At 42.5% G+C, this 15,600-nt stretch overlaps 1 protein-coding gene across 5 annotated transcripts in view; it reads right to left on the bottom strand.

Moving 5' to 3' along the window:
* LOC115207996 (diacylglycerol kinase alpha) overlaps nucleotides 1–15,600 on the bottom strand; it is a 32,929-nt gene that overhangs the window by 12,604 nt on the left and 4,725 nt on the right. For 2 of the 5 annotated variants that reach the window (XM_029775673.1, XM_029775674.1), the window contains exons 1-18: nucleotides 15,564–15,600; nucleotides 14,921–15,050; nucleotides 10,212–10,288; nucleotides 9,945–10,089; nucleotides 8,078–8,152; nucleotides 7,849–7,898; nucleotides 7,654–7,728; nucleotides 6,556–6,672; nucleotides 5,873–5,990; nucleotides 5,133–5,221; nucleotides 4,785–4,895; nucleotides 4,603–4,701; nucleotides 4,324–4,401; nucleotides 3,812–3,885; nucleotides 3,420–3,494; nucleotides 2,795–2,880; nucleotides 2,606–2,695; nucleotides 2,235–2,395 (exon numbers count right to left, since the gene is read on the bottom strand). In XM_029775673.1, coding sequence (XP_029631533.1) covers nucleotides 2,235–2,395; nucleotides 2,606–2,695; nucleotides 2,795–2,880; nucleotides 3,420–3,494; nucleotides 3,812–3,885; nucleotides 4,324–4,401; nucleotides 4,603–4,701; nucleotides 4,785–4,895; nucleotides 5,133–5,221; nucleotides 5,873–5,990; nucleotides 6,556–6,672; nucleotides 7,654–7,728; nucleotides 7,849–7,898; nucleotides 8,078–8,152; nucleotides 9,945–10,089; nucleotides 10,212–10,288; nucleotides 14,921–15,050; nucleotides 15,564–15,581 — 1,668 coding nt within the window. In that variant the 5' untranslated portion in view covers nucleotides 15,582–15,600. Of the gene's footprint in view, nucleotides 1–2,234; nucleotides 2,396–2,605; nucleotides 2,696–2,794; nucleotides 2,881–3,419; nucleotides 3,495–3,811; nucleotides 3,886–4,323; nucleotides 4,402–4,602; nucleotides 4,702–4,784; nucleotides 4,896–5,132; nucleotides 5,222–5,872; nucleotides 5,991–6,555; nucleotides 6,673–7,653; nucleotides 7,729–7,848; nucleotides 7,899–8,077; nucleotides 8,153–9,944; nucleotides 10,090–10,211; nucleotides 10,289–14,920; nucleotides 15,076–15,563 lie in introns of all 5 variants that reach the window. The other 3 variants (XM_029775675.1, XM_029775677.1, XM_029775676.1) reach the window with 3 other exon arrangements.

Genomic DNA, 15,600 nt, shown 5'->3' with positions numbered 1-15,600 from the left:
GCATCTTCACAAGGTCCTTTGCTGTTGTTCTGGGATTGATTTTCACTTTTCGCACCAAAGTACGTTCATCTCTATGAGACAGAACACGTCTCATTCCTGAGCGGTATGACGCCTGCGTGGTCCCATGATGTTTGTACTTGGGTACTATTGTTTGTACAGATGAATGTGGTACCTTCTGGCGTTTGGAAATTGCTCCCAAGGTTGAACCAGACTTGTGGAGGTCTACAATTTTTTTCTGAGGTCTTGGCTGATTTCTTTTGATTTTCCCATGATGTCAAGCAATGAGGCACTGAGTTTGAAGGTAGGCCTTGAATTACATCCACAGGTACACCTCCAATTGACTCAAATGATGTCAATTAACCTATCAGAAACTTCAAAAGCCATGACATCATTTTCTGTAATTTTCCAAGCTGTTTAAAGGCACAGTCAACTTAGTGTATGTAAACTTCTGACCCACTGGAATTGTGATACAGTGAATTATAATTGAAATAATCTGTCTGTAAACAATTGTTGGAAAGATTACTTGTGTCATGCACAAAGTAGATGTCCTAACCGACTTGCCAAAACTGTAGTTTGTTAACAAGAAATGTGTGGAGTGGTTGAAAAACGAATTTTAATGACTCCAACCTAAGTGTATGTAAACTTCAGACTTCAGAACCTTTGCGATGAGACTTGAAATTGAGCTCTGGTTCATCCTGTTTCCATTGATCATCCTAGAGATGTTTCTACAACTTGATTGGAGTCCACCTGTGGTAAATTCAATGGATTGGACATAATTTGTCTATATAAGGTCCCACAGTTGACAGTATATGTTAGTGCAAAAAACAAGCAATGAGGTCGAAGGAATTGTCCGTAGAGCTCCGAGACAGGATTGTGTCGAGGCACAGATCTGGGGAAGGGTACCAAAAATTGTCTTCAGCGTTGAAGGTCCCCAAGAACACAGTGGCCTCCATCATCCTTAAATTGAAAAAGTTTGGAACCACCAAGACTCTTCCTAGAGCAGGCCGCCCGGCCAAACTGAGCAATCAGGGGAGAAGGGCCTTGGTCAGGGAGGTGACCAAGAACCCGATGGTCACTCTGACAAGAGCTCTAGAGTTCCTCTGTGGAGATGGGAGAACCTTCCAGAAGGACAACCATCTCTGCAGTACTCCACCAATCAGGCCTTCATGTAGAGTGGACAGACGGAAGCCACTCCTCAGTAAAAGGCACATGACAGCCCGCTTGGAGTTTGCCAAAAGGAACCTAAAGACTCTCAGACCATGAGAAACATGATTCTCTGATCTGATGAAACCAAGATTCAACTCTTCGGCCTGAATGCCAAGTGTCACGTCTGGAGGAAACATGGCACCATCCCTACGGTGAAGCATGGTGGTGGCAGCATCATGCTGTGGGGATGTTTTTCAGCGGCAGGTGCTGGGAGACTAGTCAGGATCGAGGCAAAGATGAACAGAGCAAAGTAGAGAGAGATCCTTGATGAAAACCTGCTCAAGAGCGCTCAGGACCTCAGACTGGGGCAAAGGTTCACCTTCCAACAGGACAACGACCATAAGCACACAGCTAAGACAATGCAGGAGTGGCTTCGGGACAAGTCTCTGAATGTCCTTGAGTGGCCCAGTCAGAGCCCGGACTTGAACCTGTTCGAACATCTCTGGAGACACCTGAAAATAGCTGTGCAGCGACGCTCCCCATCTAACCTGACAGAGCTTGAGAGGGTCTGCACAGAAGAATGGGAGAAACTCCCCAAATACAGGTGTGCCAAGCTTGTAGCGTCATACCCAAGAAGAATCGAGGGTGTAATCTCTGCCAAAGGTGCTTCAACAAAGTACTGAGTAAAGGGTCTGAATACTTATGTAATTAATGTGATATTTCAGTTCATTTTTAATAAGCAAAAATATCTAAAAACCTGTATTTGCTTAGTCATTATTGGGCATTGTGTGTAGATTGAGGGGAAAAAAACAATTTAATACATTTTAGAATAAGGCTATAACCTAACAAAATGTGGAAAAAGTCAAGGGGTCTGAATACTTTCCGAAGGCACTGAAGCTACATCACTCACAGATGTCACTGTGATTGTGATTTGTCTTACCAGTGTGCTCATGTCTTCTTATTGCTGCAAACAAACTACCAAAACTGACAGGCAGGATAAGGCAGTTAAGAGAGACACAGGTGATTGACTGTTGGAGTCTGTACATTATCCAATCAGCAGGCTCTATGACCCCAAGGTCGTCACTCACCACGCCAATAGAGAAGTAGTTATTGATGATCTCGTTGGGCACAGGGTCTCCTATCTCCTGGGGGTCCTCTGAAATCACCTGCACACTCCAGCGGTCCATAGGAACCAACGAGCTCTCCTCGACCTCCTTCAGAATCTCTCTGAGATCTGTGCCCTCATAACCTGCAGGGGTTTCCATGGACACAGAGGGTTTACACAAGAGAAACACATGACTACCGTTTATTTTGGGGTACTTTCCTTTTAACCAAAGCCATGGGATGCATTCTAAATAGCAGGGTATTCCCTATGGGCCCTGGTCAAAAGTAGTGCACTACATAGAGAATAGGGTGCAATTTAGGACACACACACCATTATGTTAAACACAGCCCTTACCTCCTCCCCAGTGGAGGCAGCGAGCAAGGTCGTTCCCTGTGCCAAGTGGCAGGACCGCCACTGGGGGACGCACCGGTAGGTCAGCTTTGTCTGAGAACACACAGAGGCAGCCATTGTTCAGCTTTAGAGAACCCCAGAGACCTTGACTACTGTTCATGAACCTCTGAGGGGACAGGAAGCAACCCACACCTATAGCATCTAGAATCCAGCCGACTGTGCCGTCTCCACCACACACCAGGATCCTGTAGTCATGAAGGTTCCGAAAGAAGTGCAGTCTGATATGGATACACATACACATTAAATCAATCAAAAGTATTTATAAAGCCCCTTTTTTACATCAGCAGTTGTCACAAAGTACTTTTAGTGACCTTTCCCAAGCCACATAGAGTGGCCTGAGGGGGTGTGGTATATGGCCAATATACCACGGCTAAGGGCTGTTCTTCAGCACGACGCAACGTGGAGTGCCTGGATACAGCCCTTAGCCGTGGTATATTGGCCATATACCACAAACCCCCGAGGTGCCTTATTGCTATTATAAGCTGGTTACCAAAGTAATTAGAGCAGTAAAAATACATGTTTTGTCATACATGTGGTATACGGTCTGATATACCATGGCTGTCAGCCAATCAGCATTCAGGGCTCGACCCACCCAGTTTATTATACCAATGAATATAATATCCCATAAAAAAGGATTAAGAAACCATATACCCACTGTCATAACGGAAACATAATGCTGTCATAACAATAACATAACAGTCCACAAACAGTCCACTTTCCCACCTCCCACCCCTGATCAAACTGCACGTGTAGTTACCCTGGTCCAGGGCCTCCATTGGAGAGGTTGTAGACCTGCCGTGGGTTCAGTAGATACTGAAACTTCCTCAGCACTCTGAAAAATACATAACATTCACTCACAGGAGTACATTAGTGCAGGCTAGGAAATGTTTTATGATGCCTGTGTAACCGATGTGAAATGGCTAGTTAGTTAGCGGTGGTGCGCGCTAATAGCATTTCAATCAGTGACGTCACTCGCTCTGAGACTTGAAGTAGGGTTTCCCCTTGCATTGCAAGGGCCGCGGCTTTTGTGGCGCGATGGGTAACGATGCTTCGTGGGTGTCAGTTGTTGATGTGTGCAAGGGTCCCTGGTTCGAGCCCAGGTTGGGGCGAAGAGAGGGACGGAACCTACACTGTTACACCTGCCCTTACCTCTCCCCCTGCTTCCCTCCACTCTTTGGGTTCACAAACACCAGGAGAGGGTGGGTGTCTGGAATAGGAGCAATCTGCAGAGAGAGATAAGATTAACGTGTTAATTCCCCAAACACTGGTGTGCATGCCAGGCAGCAGCCAGCACAATACAATTGCAGTCAATAAGAGTGACAGAAGCAGATCCATAGCAAATAAAAATGCATTACTGGCTTTCACACATTTGTGTTAAAGCACATGCTAATGGCTAGGGCAGGGCTGCCAACCCTCTTCCTGGAAATCTACTGTCCTGAAGGTTCTCAGTCCAACCCTAATTTAGTGTATCTGATTCAGCTAGTTAAGGTCTTGTTAAGCAGCTAATAAGTAGAATCAGGTGTGTTAAATTAGGGTTGGACTGAAAACCCACAGGACGGTAGACCCCCGGGAAGAGGGTTGGGCAGCCCTGGGATAGGGCCAGTAGTGTGTGTGAAGTAGATGGTACGGTGTCCCTGTCAGTGGAACTAAGAGGACCCTACCTGCAGAATGTGCCCGTCTGGGGTGATGTCCTCCAGGTTAGTGTCCTCCATGGAACTACTCCTTCCTTCTTCATCCTTCTTCAGAAACAGAGAGGGTTAGGAGCATAGCAAGGGATATACACATTTGACACATACTGTAGTATTATTGGATAACAAAAGAATCTGCCCAAATGTTTTGCTTTTAGCTGAAGCATAGCCTGAATGGCTATAAACAGTGTGGCTTCATTTGCAACTCTTATGGAATGGAGTCATGGGCTTGTCGTGGGTTCAATGGCTGACCTTGGAGGATGAGTATATGGCCCACGGTGGCAGAATGTGGTCTCGTAGCAACCCGCAGTCGCACGATGATGACCCAAAGTTGACACAGTCGTCATGGCGCTAAAACGAGACATTCATTGTAAAGACTAGTGGCAGCATATGTGTACACATACAGCCAAGAACGTAAACGCACACACACTTACCATCTGTTGGCACCACACGCAATGCTTCCCTGCCAGGGTCTTGATCTTCTTGTTGCAGAAGTGACACTTACTGGAGTCACAGTCAGCACTGACCCAGCCGTGAGCTGGAATCTGGAGCAGACAGACAGAGGGACAACATCCACAAACACATATGAACACTATAGCCACCGGGACAAGATGTGAAGGCTTTTATGTTTTCCATTTTGCTGACTGCATACACACTCTTGAAAAGGACATGACTATGATCAGGTGTGCAGATGAATCAAAATGATATGAAACTTACTGTTATTCAGGTCTAAAATCATGATTCTGGAATGAAATGTGAAACAGAACTCTATTAAGGCTCACCCCAATCTGTTTTTTGGATTTAACAAAGGTGCAGGCACATGGACCAGGGTTCTTGTTGGCACAGTGACCATGGACAGTGTACTTGCACACTGAGGGGGAGAGAAGAACAAGGCCACTGTTAAGCATTTCTCTTTGAAAATGTTATTGTGTTTCTGCATGTAGTTCGCAGTATCAACAATGTGCAACTCTCTTCCATAGGCAAGATAATGGATTAACTACTAAATGATCTGCACTCAACCTGTCTATCATGAAAAATGAGGGTGGGCAGTGTGAGTGCATGGGGAGGGAAGCTGAACTTGTTTAATGTATAAATAATAAATTGACTATTTTAATGAAAAGTCAAAAAGATTGTTTCCCTACTAGACTTAGGTTTGAGTAGCATATGGTACAGATCTGTGTAGCAATCAGGGAACCAATGGGGAATAAAGAACTACAGCAGAGGTCACTAACCCTGGTCCAGCAGAGCTATAGGATGTGCAGGCTTTTATTCTAACCCAGCACTAACACACCAGAATCAACTATTCATACAGAACTTGATTAGTTGAATCAAGTGTGTCAATTGTTGGGCTGGGACAAAAGCATGTATGCCCTAAGGCCTGTACACTGTAGCTCTCAAGGACCACACTTCAGTCAGTGACAACAGAACTACAGTCTCTACTCAGACACTCAGAACTTCAGTCTAAGTATATCTATGAATATGAGACAGAGGTTTCCCCCTTGTGACGGCATAGAGCTATTACAGATGCAGCAGAGGCCCTGTTTCCTGAGGCCCAGCAGCATGCTCTGACACACGTTGCAGTACACAGGCTTGTTGAAGTGCTTCATTCTCCAGATGTGCTGCCCGTCCCTCTCTGCCATCTGTGACAGGAAAGAGAGACAGAGAGAGAGAGAGAGAGAGAGAGAGAGAGAGAGAGAGAGAGAGAGAGAGAGAGAGAGAGAGAGAGAGAGAGAGAAAAAGAGGGGCAGGGTCTTTGTTAACAACTAATGTAAACAGCAGGGTAGTCTCTCTTACATTGTAGACTCATGGCAAGGGAGACACCGTGGCTGTGCCTCTGAAGCGATTAACAGCATGGTAAAGTAAACAGCACGCCAATCCAAACAAGTACCATTTGTATGTGTGCAGACTTATTTCTGATACAGTATTGCCAACAAAGTCTGAGGGCCGTAAATAGATAGATTTTTGGATAAGACAGGGACAAGATAAGACATAACTTTGGGGTGATATTTAAAAGTATCATCTGAACGGAATTGAATAACGCTTTATTGAGATGTACAGTACCATACAGCTCATAGCAAATAGCAGTTGAACCATACAGCTCATAGCAAATGTTCTAGACATAAGGAGTCTATTGTCATGTGCTGAATCATGTATACTGATTGAGTTAACCAGAGGAGCCGGAGTCTGGCTGTTAGTGCTTCTTGCCTTGAGTCCCAGAAGCACCAACAGGGGCACGTTGTTCATCCCTCCCTGGATCCACTCCTGCAGGGTTACCGCTCCACTGCTGTCAGCATCCATCGCCGTCATCATGTCCTTCAGCACCTTAGGGACCAATCGGAGTAGTTAAGACTCCCACTGATCCTGGTTCCTGACCAATCACAATACAAGTCTCTCTGCGCTGCTGCCAGGTGTTAGCCCTATAGAACCAAATTCTATAACCAGAACATCAACCCTCAAACCAAATTACAATTTATCTAATTTTGGACTCACTTATCTTAATTCATTGGAAGCTTAATTTCCATGTATGGACATCACTTCAGATTTCATTTTGTAGATTAAATAGAATTTCACTTGCAGAACAAACTCTAACCTGACAAATATTAAGTATGCAATCTCTTATCTGATAATCTCTGTAATCTCTGTAATCTCTTTTTTGATAATTAGAATTGATGGAATGTCAAGTGTAAGCAACATGCAGTGTTGTACCTAAATACTGTTAACATTAGTCTCTCATCGCTATTCACTACAACTCTCTAACCAGAAACTTGCACAAGGACTGTAACTGGGTTCTGGGTGGGGACGTTGGGCCCAATTCAATTAAGACCACTAACTAGATTACTGGGGTGAGACAAAACAATTTGAGAGAGTGTGTATTTAGATTAATGTGGTCTAATTCTTTCCATGAAAATAATGTTGGCCCCGTCAATCAAAAAGAAAGGCATAATAATTCCAACATCAACACTATTGTTTACCCTTCTCTGAACCCTGAGGGGTATACTACAAAGCAGGATCAATAAGCTATAGCCAGCCATCATTATAAACAACCAGAAGTAACTGTTGATTTTCTGATTCATTATGAAAGCTAAACTAAGATATGCGTTTTTTGGTTGTTGAGTCAATTAGGCCATGCCCATTTCAAGATTATCTTAAAAAAAAATATTTCGGAATATTTAGTCAAGTTAGCTGGCCAACTCCTTGATCCTGCTTTGTAGTATACCCCTCAGGTGAACGTTTTGCTTGAATATAATATCCAGCGAGTATTCCCATAGCGATAGTTGACTAGCATTTAAGTGGATGTCTTACCGGTCTGAGTTCTGTCACGTCCCAACCCAGGTAATCTGCCGCACGCATCATCTGGGTGATGATCCGATCCACTTCCTTATTGAGAGTAAAACCACAGTTTGTTCTTTCACAACTCATACTGTTCACTACATCACCTTGATTTAAAATGAGAGTAGAATGTATTCATAATACAGAAAGTACATTTCAGTCACTTACTGAGCTGTCCAGGAGTCCGTTGCCATCTTTGTCGTAAAGTTTGAAAGTAACTGAAAGCACAACAGGTCATGAAATGAGTAAATCGATAACAAATCCTTTTTGTTTTCACTCACTCCTTATCTCTCCTCACTGGTCAATTGAAAGCAGCTAAAAGATCAACCCATCATGGAATACAAACTATCACACACAATTACATTGGTGAAAAGACAGTAGGCTACTCAGTACTCACATTCCAGTTTGTCTCGCGGCTGTCCCTCCTCCAACACAGAGAAGTAACAAGACACATCTTTGAGGTACACTCCACCTGAGAGACAAAACCAGGAGTTTATTCAGATGTTTAGCAATTGGAACTTATATACAGTGTATTCCGAACCCTTGACTTTTTTCCACATTTTGTTACGTTACAGCCTTGTTCTAAAATGGATTACACATAATACCCCATAATGACAAAGCGAAAACAGGTTTAGATTTTTTTGCAAATGTATAAAAAATTCAAATAGATACCTTATTTACATAAATATTCAGACCCTTTGCTATGAGACTCGAAATTGAGCTCCGTTGCATCCTGTTTCCATTGATCATCCTTGAGATGTTTCTACTACTTGATTGGAGTCCACCTGTGGTAAATTAAATTATTGGACATGATTTGGAAAGGCACAATACCTGTCTATATAAGGTCCCACAGGTGACAGTGCATGTCAGAGCAAAAATCAAGCAATGAGGTCAAAGGAATTATCCATAGAGCTACGAGACAGGATTGTTTCGAGGCACAGATCTGGGGAAGGGTACCAAAAAATGTCCTTAAGAACACAGTGGCCTCCATCATTCTTAAATGGACGAAGTTTGGAACCACCAAGACTCTTCCTAGAGCAGGCTGCCCGGCAAAACTGAGCAATCAGGGGAGAAGGGCCTTGGTCAGGGAAGTGACCAATAACCTGATGGCTACTTTGACAGAACACCAGAGTTCCTCTGTGGAAATGGGAGGACCTCCAGAAGGACAACCATCTGTGCAGCATCTGTGCAGCCAAAAGGAAGCCACTCTTCAGTAAAAGGCAAATGACAGCCCACTTGGAGTTTGCCAAAAGGCACCTAAAGGACTCTCAGACGATGAGAAAAGAGATTCTCTGGTCTGATGAAACCAAGATAGAACTCTTTGGCCTGAATGCCAAGCGTCACATCTGGAGGAAACCTGGCACTGTCCCTATGGTGAAGCATGGTGGTGGCAGGATTATGCTATGGGGATGTTTTTCAGCGGCAGGGACTGAGAGACTAGTCAGGATCGAGGGAAAGATGAATTGAGCAAAGTACAGAGATATCCTTGATGAAAACCTGCTCCAGAGCGCTCAGGACCTCAGACTGGGGTTCACCTTCCAATAGGACAACAACCCTAATCACACAGCCAACCCTAATCACACGCAGGAGTGGCTTCAGGACAAGTGTCTGAATGTCCATGAGTGGTTCAGCCAGAACCGGGACTTGAACCCAGTCAAACATCTCTGGAGAGACCTGAAAATAGCTGTGCAGCGACACTGCCCATCCTGACAGAGCTTGAGAGGATCTGCAGAGAAGAATTGGAGAAACTCCCCAAATACAGGAGTGCCGAGCTTGTAGCGTCACACCCAAGAATACTCAAGGCTGTAATCGCTGCCAAAGATGCTTTAAAAAAGTACTGAGTAAAGGGTTTGAATACTTATGTAAATGTAATATTTCAGTTTTTTGTTTTTTTTACTTTCTAGAAACCTGTTTTTGTTTTGTCATTATGGGCTATTGTGTGTAGATTGATGAGTAAAAAAACTATTCATAAATGTTTGAATAAGGCTCTAATGTAACAAAATGTGGTAAAAGTCAAGGGGTCTGAATACTTTCCGAATGTACGGTATCATATCAACTTAGACCCATAATCAAGCAGAGAGCCAAATACAGTATGCATCAAAGTATAACATATCGTAAACTCATGAATGTTCACATCAATGCGGTCACTTTTTAAGAGCAATTGATGGATATTGAAGGTATAAGTAAGACATATCATATACATTATATTATACTGTATGTCATACACAGTAATAATATATAAGAGTTGGGATGGTGGGGCTCACCCCCTTTGGGTGGAGGGCTCCTCATATAAACGTCTCGCTCTGCATTCTGGAAGTAGTGGAAAAGGCGTTGGCAGAAATCAGCAGGGAAGTCATCCGCCTCCAGATAGGTCTTGAGGAACAAAGAGAAGCCAACTGCATCGATGCGCTGAGATTCCACACAGAACAGGACATCAGAGACAACAAGGGTTGTGTTGTGTAAACTCAAGTCAACATTGGGTGCTAGCAGAAGGATGGGCCATGGTTGGAAAGGACCCTCTTGAAGCTCACCTCTCCAAATCTGTACTGGACCAACCGCCCGCCTGCATGGAACTCTTTCATCACATCTTTCACTCTCAGACTGCCATCTGCATAGAGGACAATACTGAAAGTCAACACAGGGGATACAAGCATATAAAGAGAAGCCAGATATGGGACAGGCAGAAAAGTCTAAAACATAAAATACATTTTGGCAACAATACCTTTGAAAATCAATTTACAACAGGGCCAAAGATGCAGTACGTAAACCACCAGCAGAAGATGTAATATAAATCAAACAAATACACAGGACGTCTGACAGGCAAAATACATGCCCCTCAAAGATCTAAAACCCTCTGCCTTTTGGGTTCCATTCTAGTGCGGCTCTTTGAGCTTTTAGGCTGGGTAACTCTAAAGCACTTTGTGACAACTGCTGATGTAAAAAGGGCTTTATAAAATACATTTGATTTAAATTTGATTGACTATATGAAACTCCAGTGAGGCAAGGAAGCAGTACCCTTTCACGCCGTCTCCCTGTTCACCCTCTTGGAACATTACCCCTAGATTTAGTTGAGTAGTATGAGAACATCCACTGGTTCAAGGTGCATGCTGGATTAGAGAGGATAATTTAGGACAAAAAGTACATCCACACTGTCTGGTATAATGCTCCCCAAGTATAATTTTTTTTTATACAGTACCAGTGAAAAGTTTTGTCATCAAGGGTGGCTATTTGAAGAATCTCAAATAAAAAAATATATTTGGATTTGCTTAACATTTTTTGGGTTACTACATGAGTCCATATGTGTTATTTCATAGTTTTGATGTCTTCACTATTGTTCTACAATGTAGAACATAGTAAAAAGTAAAGAGAAACCCTTGAATGAGTAGGTGTTCAAAAACTTTTGACCGGTAGTGTATATGTTATAACTTTTCAACCTCAGCTCTGAATCCACAATATGGCAATCTATCTAATAGAACTCAAAGGGTTTTCTTTAATGGAAGCTTCTCTAATGTCAATCATGTAAAGTTTGATGTACCGCAGGGCAGCTCTCTGGGCCCTCTACTCTTTTCTATTTTTACCAATGACCTGCCACTGGCATTGAATAAAGCATGTGTCCATGCATGCTGATGATTCAACCATATAGGCATCAGCAACCACAGTCACTGAAACCCTTAACAAAGAGTTGGTCTGTTTTGGAATGGGTGGCCAGTAATAAACTGGTCCTGAACATCTCTAAAACTAAGAGCATTGTATTTGGTACAAATCACTGCCTAAGTTCTAGACCTCAGCTGAATCTGGTAATGTATGGTGTGGCTGTTGAACAAGTTGAGGAAACTTACTTGGCGTTACCTTAGATTGTAAACTGTCATGGTCAAAACATATCGATTCAATGGTTGTAAAGATGGGGAGAGGTCTGTCCGTAATAAAGAGATGCTCTGCTTTTTTGACACCTCACTCCAAAAAGCAAGTCCAGCAGGCTCTAGTTTTGTCTAATCTTGATTATTTTTCAGTCGTGTGGTCCAGTGCTGCAAGGAAAAACCTAGTTAAGCTGCAGCTGGCCCAGAACAGAGCGGCACGTTTTGCTCTTCATTGTAATCAGAGGGCTGACATAAATACTATGCATGCCAGTCTCTCTTGGCTAAGAGTTGAGGAGAGACTGGCTGCATCACTTATTTTTATAAGAAACATTAATGTGTTGAAAATCCCAAATTGTTTGCATAGTCAACTTACACACAGCTCTGACACACACACTTATCCCACAAGACATGCCACCATGGGTCTATTCACAGTCCCCAAATCCAGAACAAATTCAAGAAAGCGTACAGTATTATATAGAGCCATTATTGCATGAAACGCCGTTCCATCTCATATTGCTCAAATAAACAGCAAACCTGGTTTAAAAAAACAGATAAAGCAACACCTCACGGCAGAACGCCTCTCCCCTATTTGACCTAGATAGTTTGTGTGTATGCATTGATATGTAGACTACGTGTGCCTTTAAACAAAAAATGTATGTAGTTCTGTCCTTGAGCTGTTCTTGTATATTAATGTTCTGTATTATGTCATGTTTCATGTTTTGTGTGGATCCCAGGAAGAGTAGCTGCTTCTTTTGCAACAGCTAATGGGGATTAGTGATGCACCGATATGACACTTTTGGCCGATACCGATATCCAATATTTTCCTTGAAAAAAAAAAAGATACAGATAAGCAATATTTACAATTTTAGCAGCCTTTTAAGCATTCTAGTACAGTTAAATAGTTAACACATGGACGCAGCGGTCTAAGGCACTGCATCTCAGTGCAAGAGGTGCCACTACAGTCCCTGGTTCGAATCCAGGCTGGATCACATCCGGACGTGATTTGGAGTCCCATAGGGTGGCGCACAATTGGCCCAGGGTCGTCCGGGACGTCATTGTAAATAAGAATTTGTTCTTAACTGACTTGCCTAGTTAAATAAAGGTTACACACCACACTGACCAAAAAGTGATGTTGTTGGCATTTACGTCCCCATTACCAGTAAAACATAATCAAAACCTATTTATTTCACTTACTTGCTGTGCTGTTTCGTTGTTCATTTGTTCAGTCATTTCATTCTCAACCAGGATTTCTATGGAATGCCATTTGGGTCTTTGCGTGTCAAAAAATATACACGTCAAATATCACTATTTCATGTGTCAAATAACACAACATAATATTTTTCAGTAGCTGTATAGCTAGGTGTCATCATCTAAAATTACCCTAATTTATAAGACAGTTCTTATTTTATTAATGGTGGTCGGACTAATCTATGTGAAAACAGCCACAATAAGGATTAGCCACAATAGTGGACTATTCAGTTAGCCTTCAAAATAAAAGTATGGCACAATTCTACTATTTGTATTCATTTGCATCACTGTCAATTACATACTTTTATTTTGAAGGCAAACCGCAAATTCCACTATTGTGCCTAATCCTTATTGTGGCTAGCTTCATAACACATAACCCGGTCCGGTTGAGCCTCACTAGCCAGATGAAGCTAGCTGAATCTTATAATGTTAGCTATGGGCAACAGGGTTAAGTAGTTGGCTAGCTATTTATTTTCATGAACTGAAGTTCAATTTCAATAGGCGAACAACAAGTGGCAACCTAGCTAATACTTACTCACAAGGATTCCTAAATCATTGCTAAGAATAATGAAAATGACTGCCGTTTCTACTGGTCATTGTTTTCAGGCCGGTTGTATTGGTGCCAGCTAGGTACCAAGCTAAAGCTAGCTGCCCCAGAAGCTACGGTAGAACAAATGATGCTTTATTATCAATGCGGTATTGTAAACACATCGTTCGTGTCCGCTGTTTGCAGACTTTTTTGTACAGCTTTGACAGTGCTACTGTATCTTTTTTGACACGCAAAGACCCAAACAGCGTTCCATAGTATGCATGTCGTGAAGCTAATAGCAGTGACCCTATTACTGTGTAAATAGAGCACTTGGTAGTGTGTAACGGTGCTCGACCAGTCGGCGAAAGCCAACATCACCTACGACAGAGAACGGTTGATTATCAAGGGCAATGAATCCATTATCTTAGGTTTGGTTTTAGCCTTTGAGTTGTCTTGCTGAAATGTTCTTACTCTTCAAAATTACTGCTCGACTTGTTGACTGCTCGATCCACACAGCAGACATTGTGTGGGCTAGGTTAGGAATGCTGTGTAGCGCAACATTTTATGTGGTGTTATTACGTCATGTACCTATGTTATATAGGTAAGAACGTCAGCTTTGACATCGGTTTTTAACATCGGCGTTAAACTAGACATCGGCTGATACCGATGTTGGCATTTTTAGCTAATATCGGCCAATTCCGATTTGTTCACCGATATATTGTGCATCCCTAATGGGGATCCTAATAAAATACCAAATGTTGGAGCATAACTAACGAAATTACAGTTAACAAAAATGTACCCTTAATTCAGTATAAATTAACGTATAGAATGTTTTATTCAAAAGACAAATTTCACAAATTATATAGCACAACAGCAGAATCGTGTAAAACTAACAATCACTCAATAATTAATGCTTTCTGGGAATGCTATAAAGTCCAAAAGTTATGGGCGGAGCTAAAAAGTTGGCTGTCAGAAGTATTACAATTTAAATGTACTTTTAATCCATCTGTCTGCATATTTCAAGACATGGCATATGGGGGTGTAGTGAGATACTCAGTGGGTTGGACGATTTTCTTCTCAACACTCATCTTGAAGAAACGTATACTAAAAACTTGGAAATCAATCAATCTGCCATCATTAACACAATGGTAAATCTAATGATTTATTATTGAAATAGCATGAGCAACCGAGGGGAAAAAACAAAGGCCATATGGCAAAGAATAGTGCAGGCAATGGGGGGGAGGGGGCATGGGCAGATGAGATATAGTTGTTGTTTGCGTGTGTATGTTTGTATCTGGTGTGAAAAAAGAATATATACTGTAGCAGTCAAAAGTTTGGACACACTGACACATTCAGGGCTTTTTTATTTTTATTTTTTTTACTATTTTCTACATTGTAGAATAAATAGCGAACATCAAAACTATGAAATAATATTCCACTTCCTGGTGGTGGTTCCCAAGTATTCAATAGGATAACATTTTTACCCAACTAGGTCTTCGTCAGGTTCATTAGAGCTAGAGCCACAGACTGTTGAAGTTAATTCTAGAAGTATGGTATTAGCATTGTATCCGACCCACCTTTCCTTTTAATTAAAAATGGCACTCACATTCCATGTACTGCTGCAGCTGGATGAAGTCCACAGGGCTCAAATCCCTCCCGTCTGGGTTTGTAGCTGTGTCTTTAGCTTGGTCTGGAGCCGCCATGGTCGCAAGTTTCTCCCACACTGGCCAGAGAGACTGAGGTAGAGAGACAGGAGAGTGACTGAGAAGGAGAAAAAAATATGAATCCTACATAAAAAAAATGAGAGAATATAAATCTGTCCACTTTGAGTCCAGAAGCAGTAAATTAGCAAATCGGCGAAGAAGGGGAGATAGTTGAGACAGTCACTATCTATAAATAGTGAGCGTGACGTCCCACGAAACAGGTTTGACCCCATTCTTTGTGCAACATCACACATACTGATTGTACAAAACATTATGAACACCTTCCTAATATTTTGTTGCACCCCCTCCCCCATTTTGCCCTCAGAACAGCCTCAATTTGTCGGAGCATGGACTCTACAAGGTGTCGAAAGCGTTCGACAGGGATGCTGGGCCATGTTGACTAATGCTTCCCACAGTTGTGTCAAGTTGGCTGGTGGACCATTCTTGAAACACACGGGAAACTGTTTAATGTGAAAATCCCAGCAGCGTTACAGTTCTTGACACAAACCTGGCACCGACCACCATACCCCCTTCAAAGGCACTTACATCTTTTGTCTTGTCCATTCACCCTATGAATGGCACA

This window comes from Salmo trutta, chromosome 14 (assembly GCF_901001165.1).
Source record: "Salmo trutta chromosome 14, fSalTru1.1, whole genome shotgun sequence".
NCBI classification, from domain to species: domain Eukaryota; kingdom Metazoa; phylum Chordata; class Actinopteri; order Salmoniformes; family Salmonidae; genus Salmo; species Salmo trutta.
Note: the sequence above shows the minus strand (reverse complement) of the source record. Positions and strands in the feature narration are given on the sequence as shown.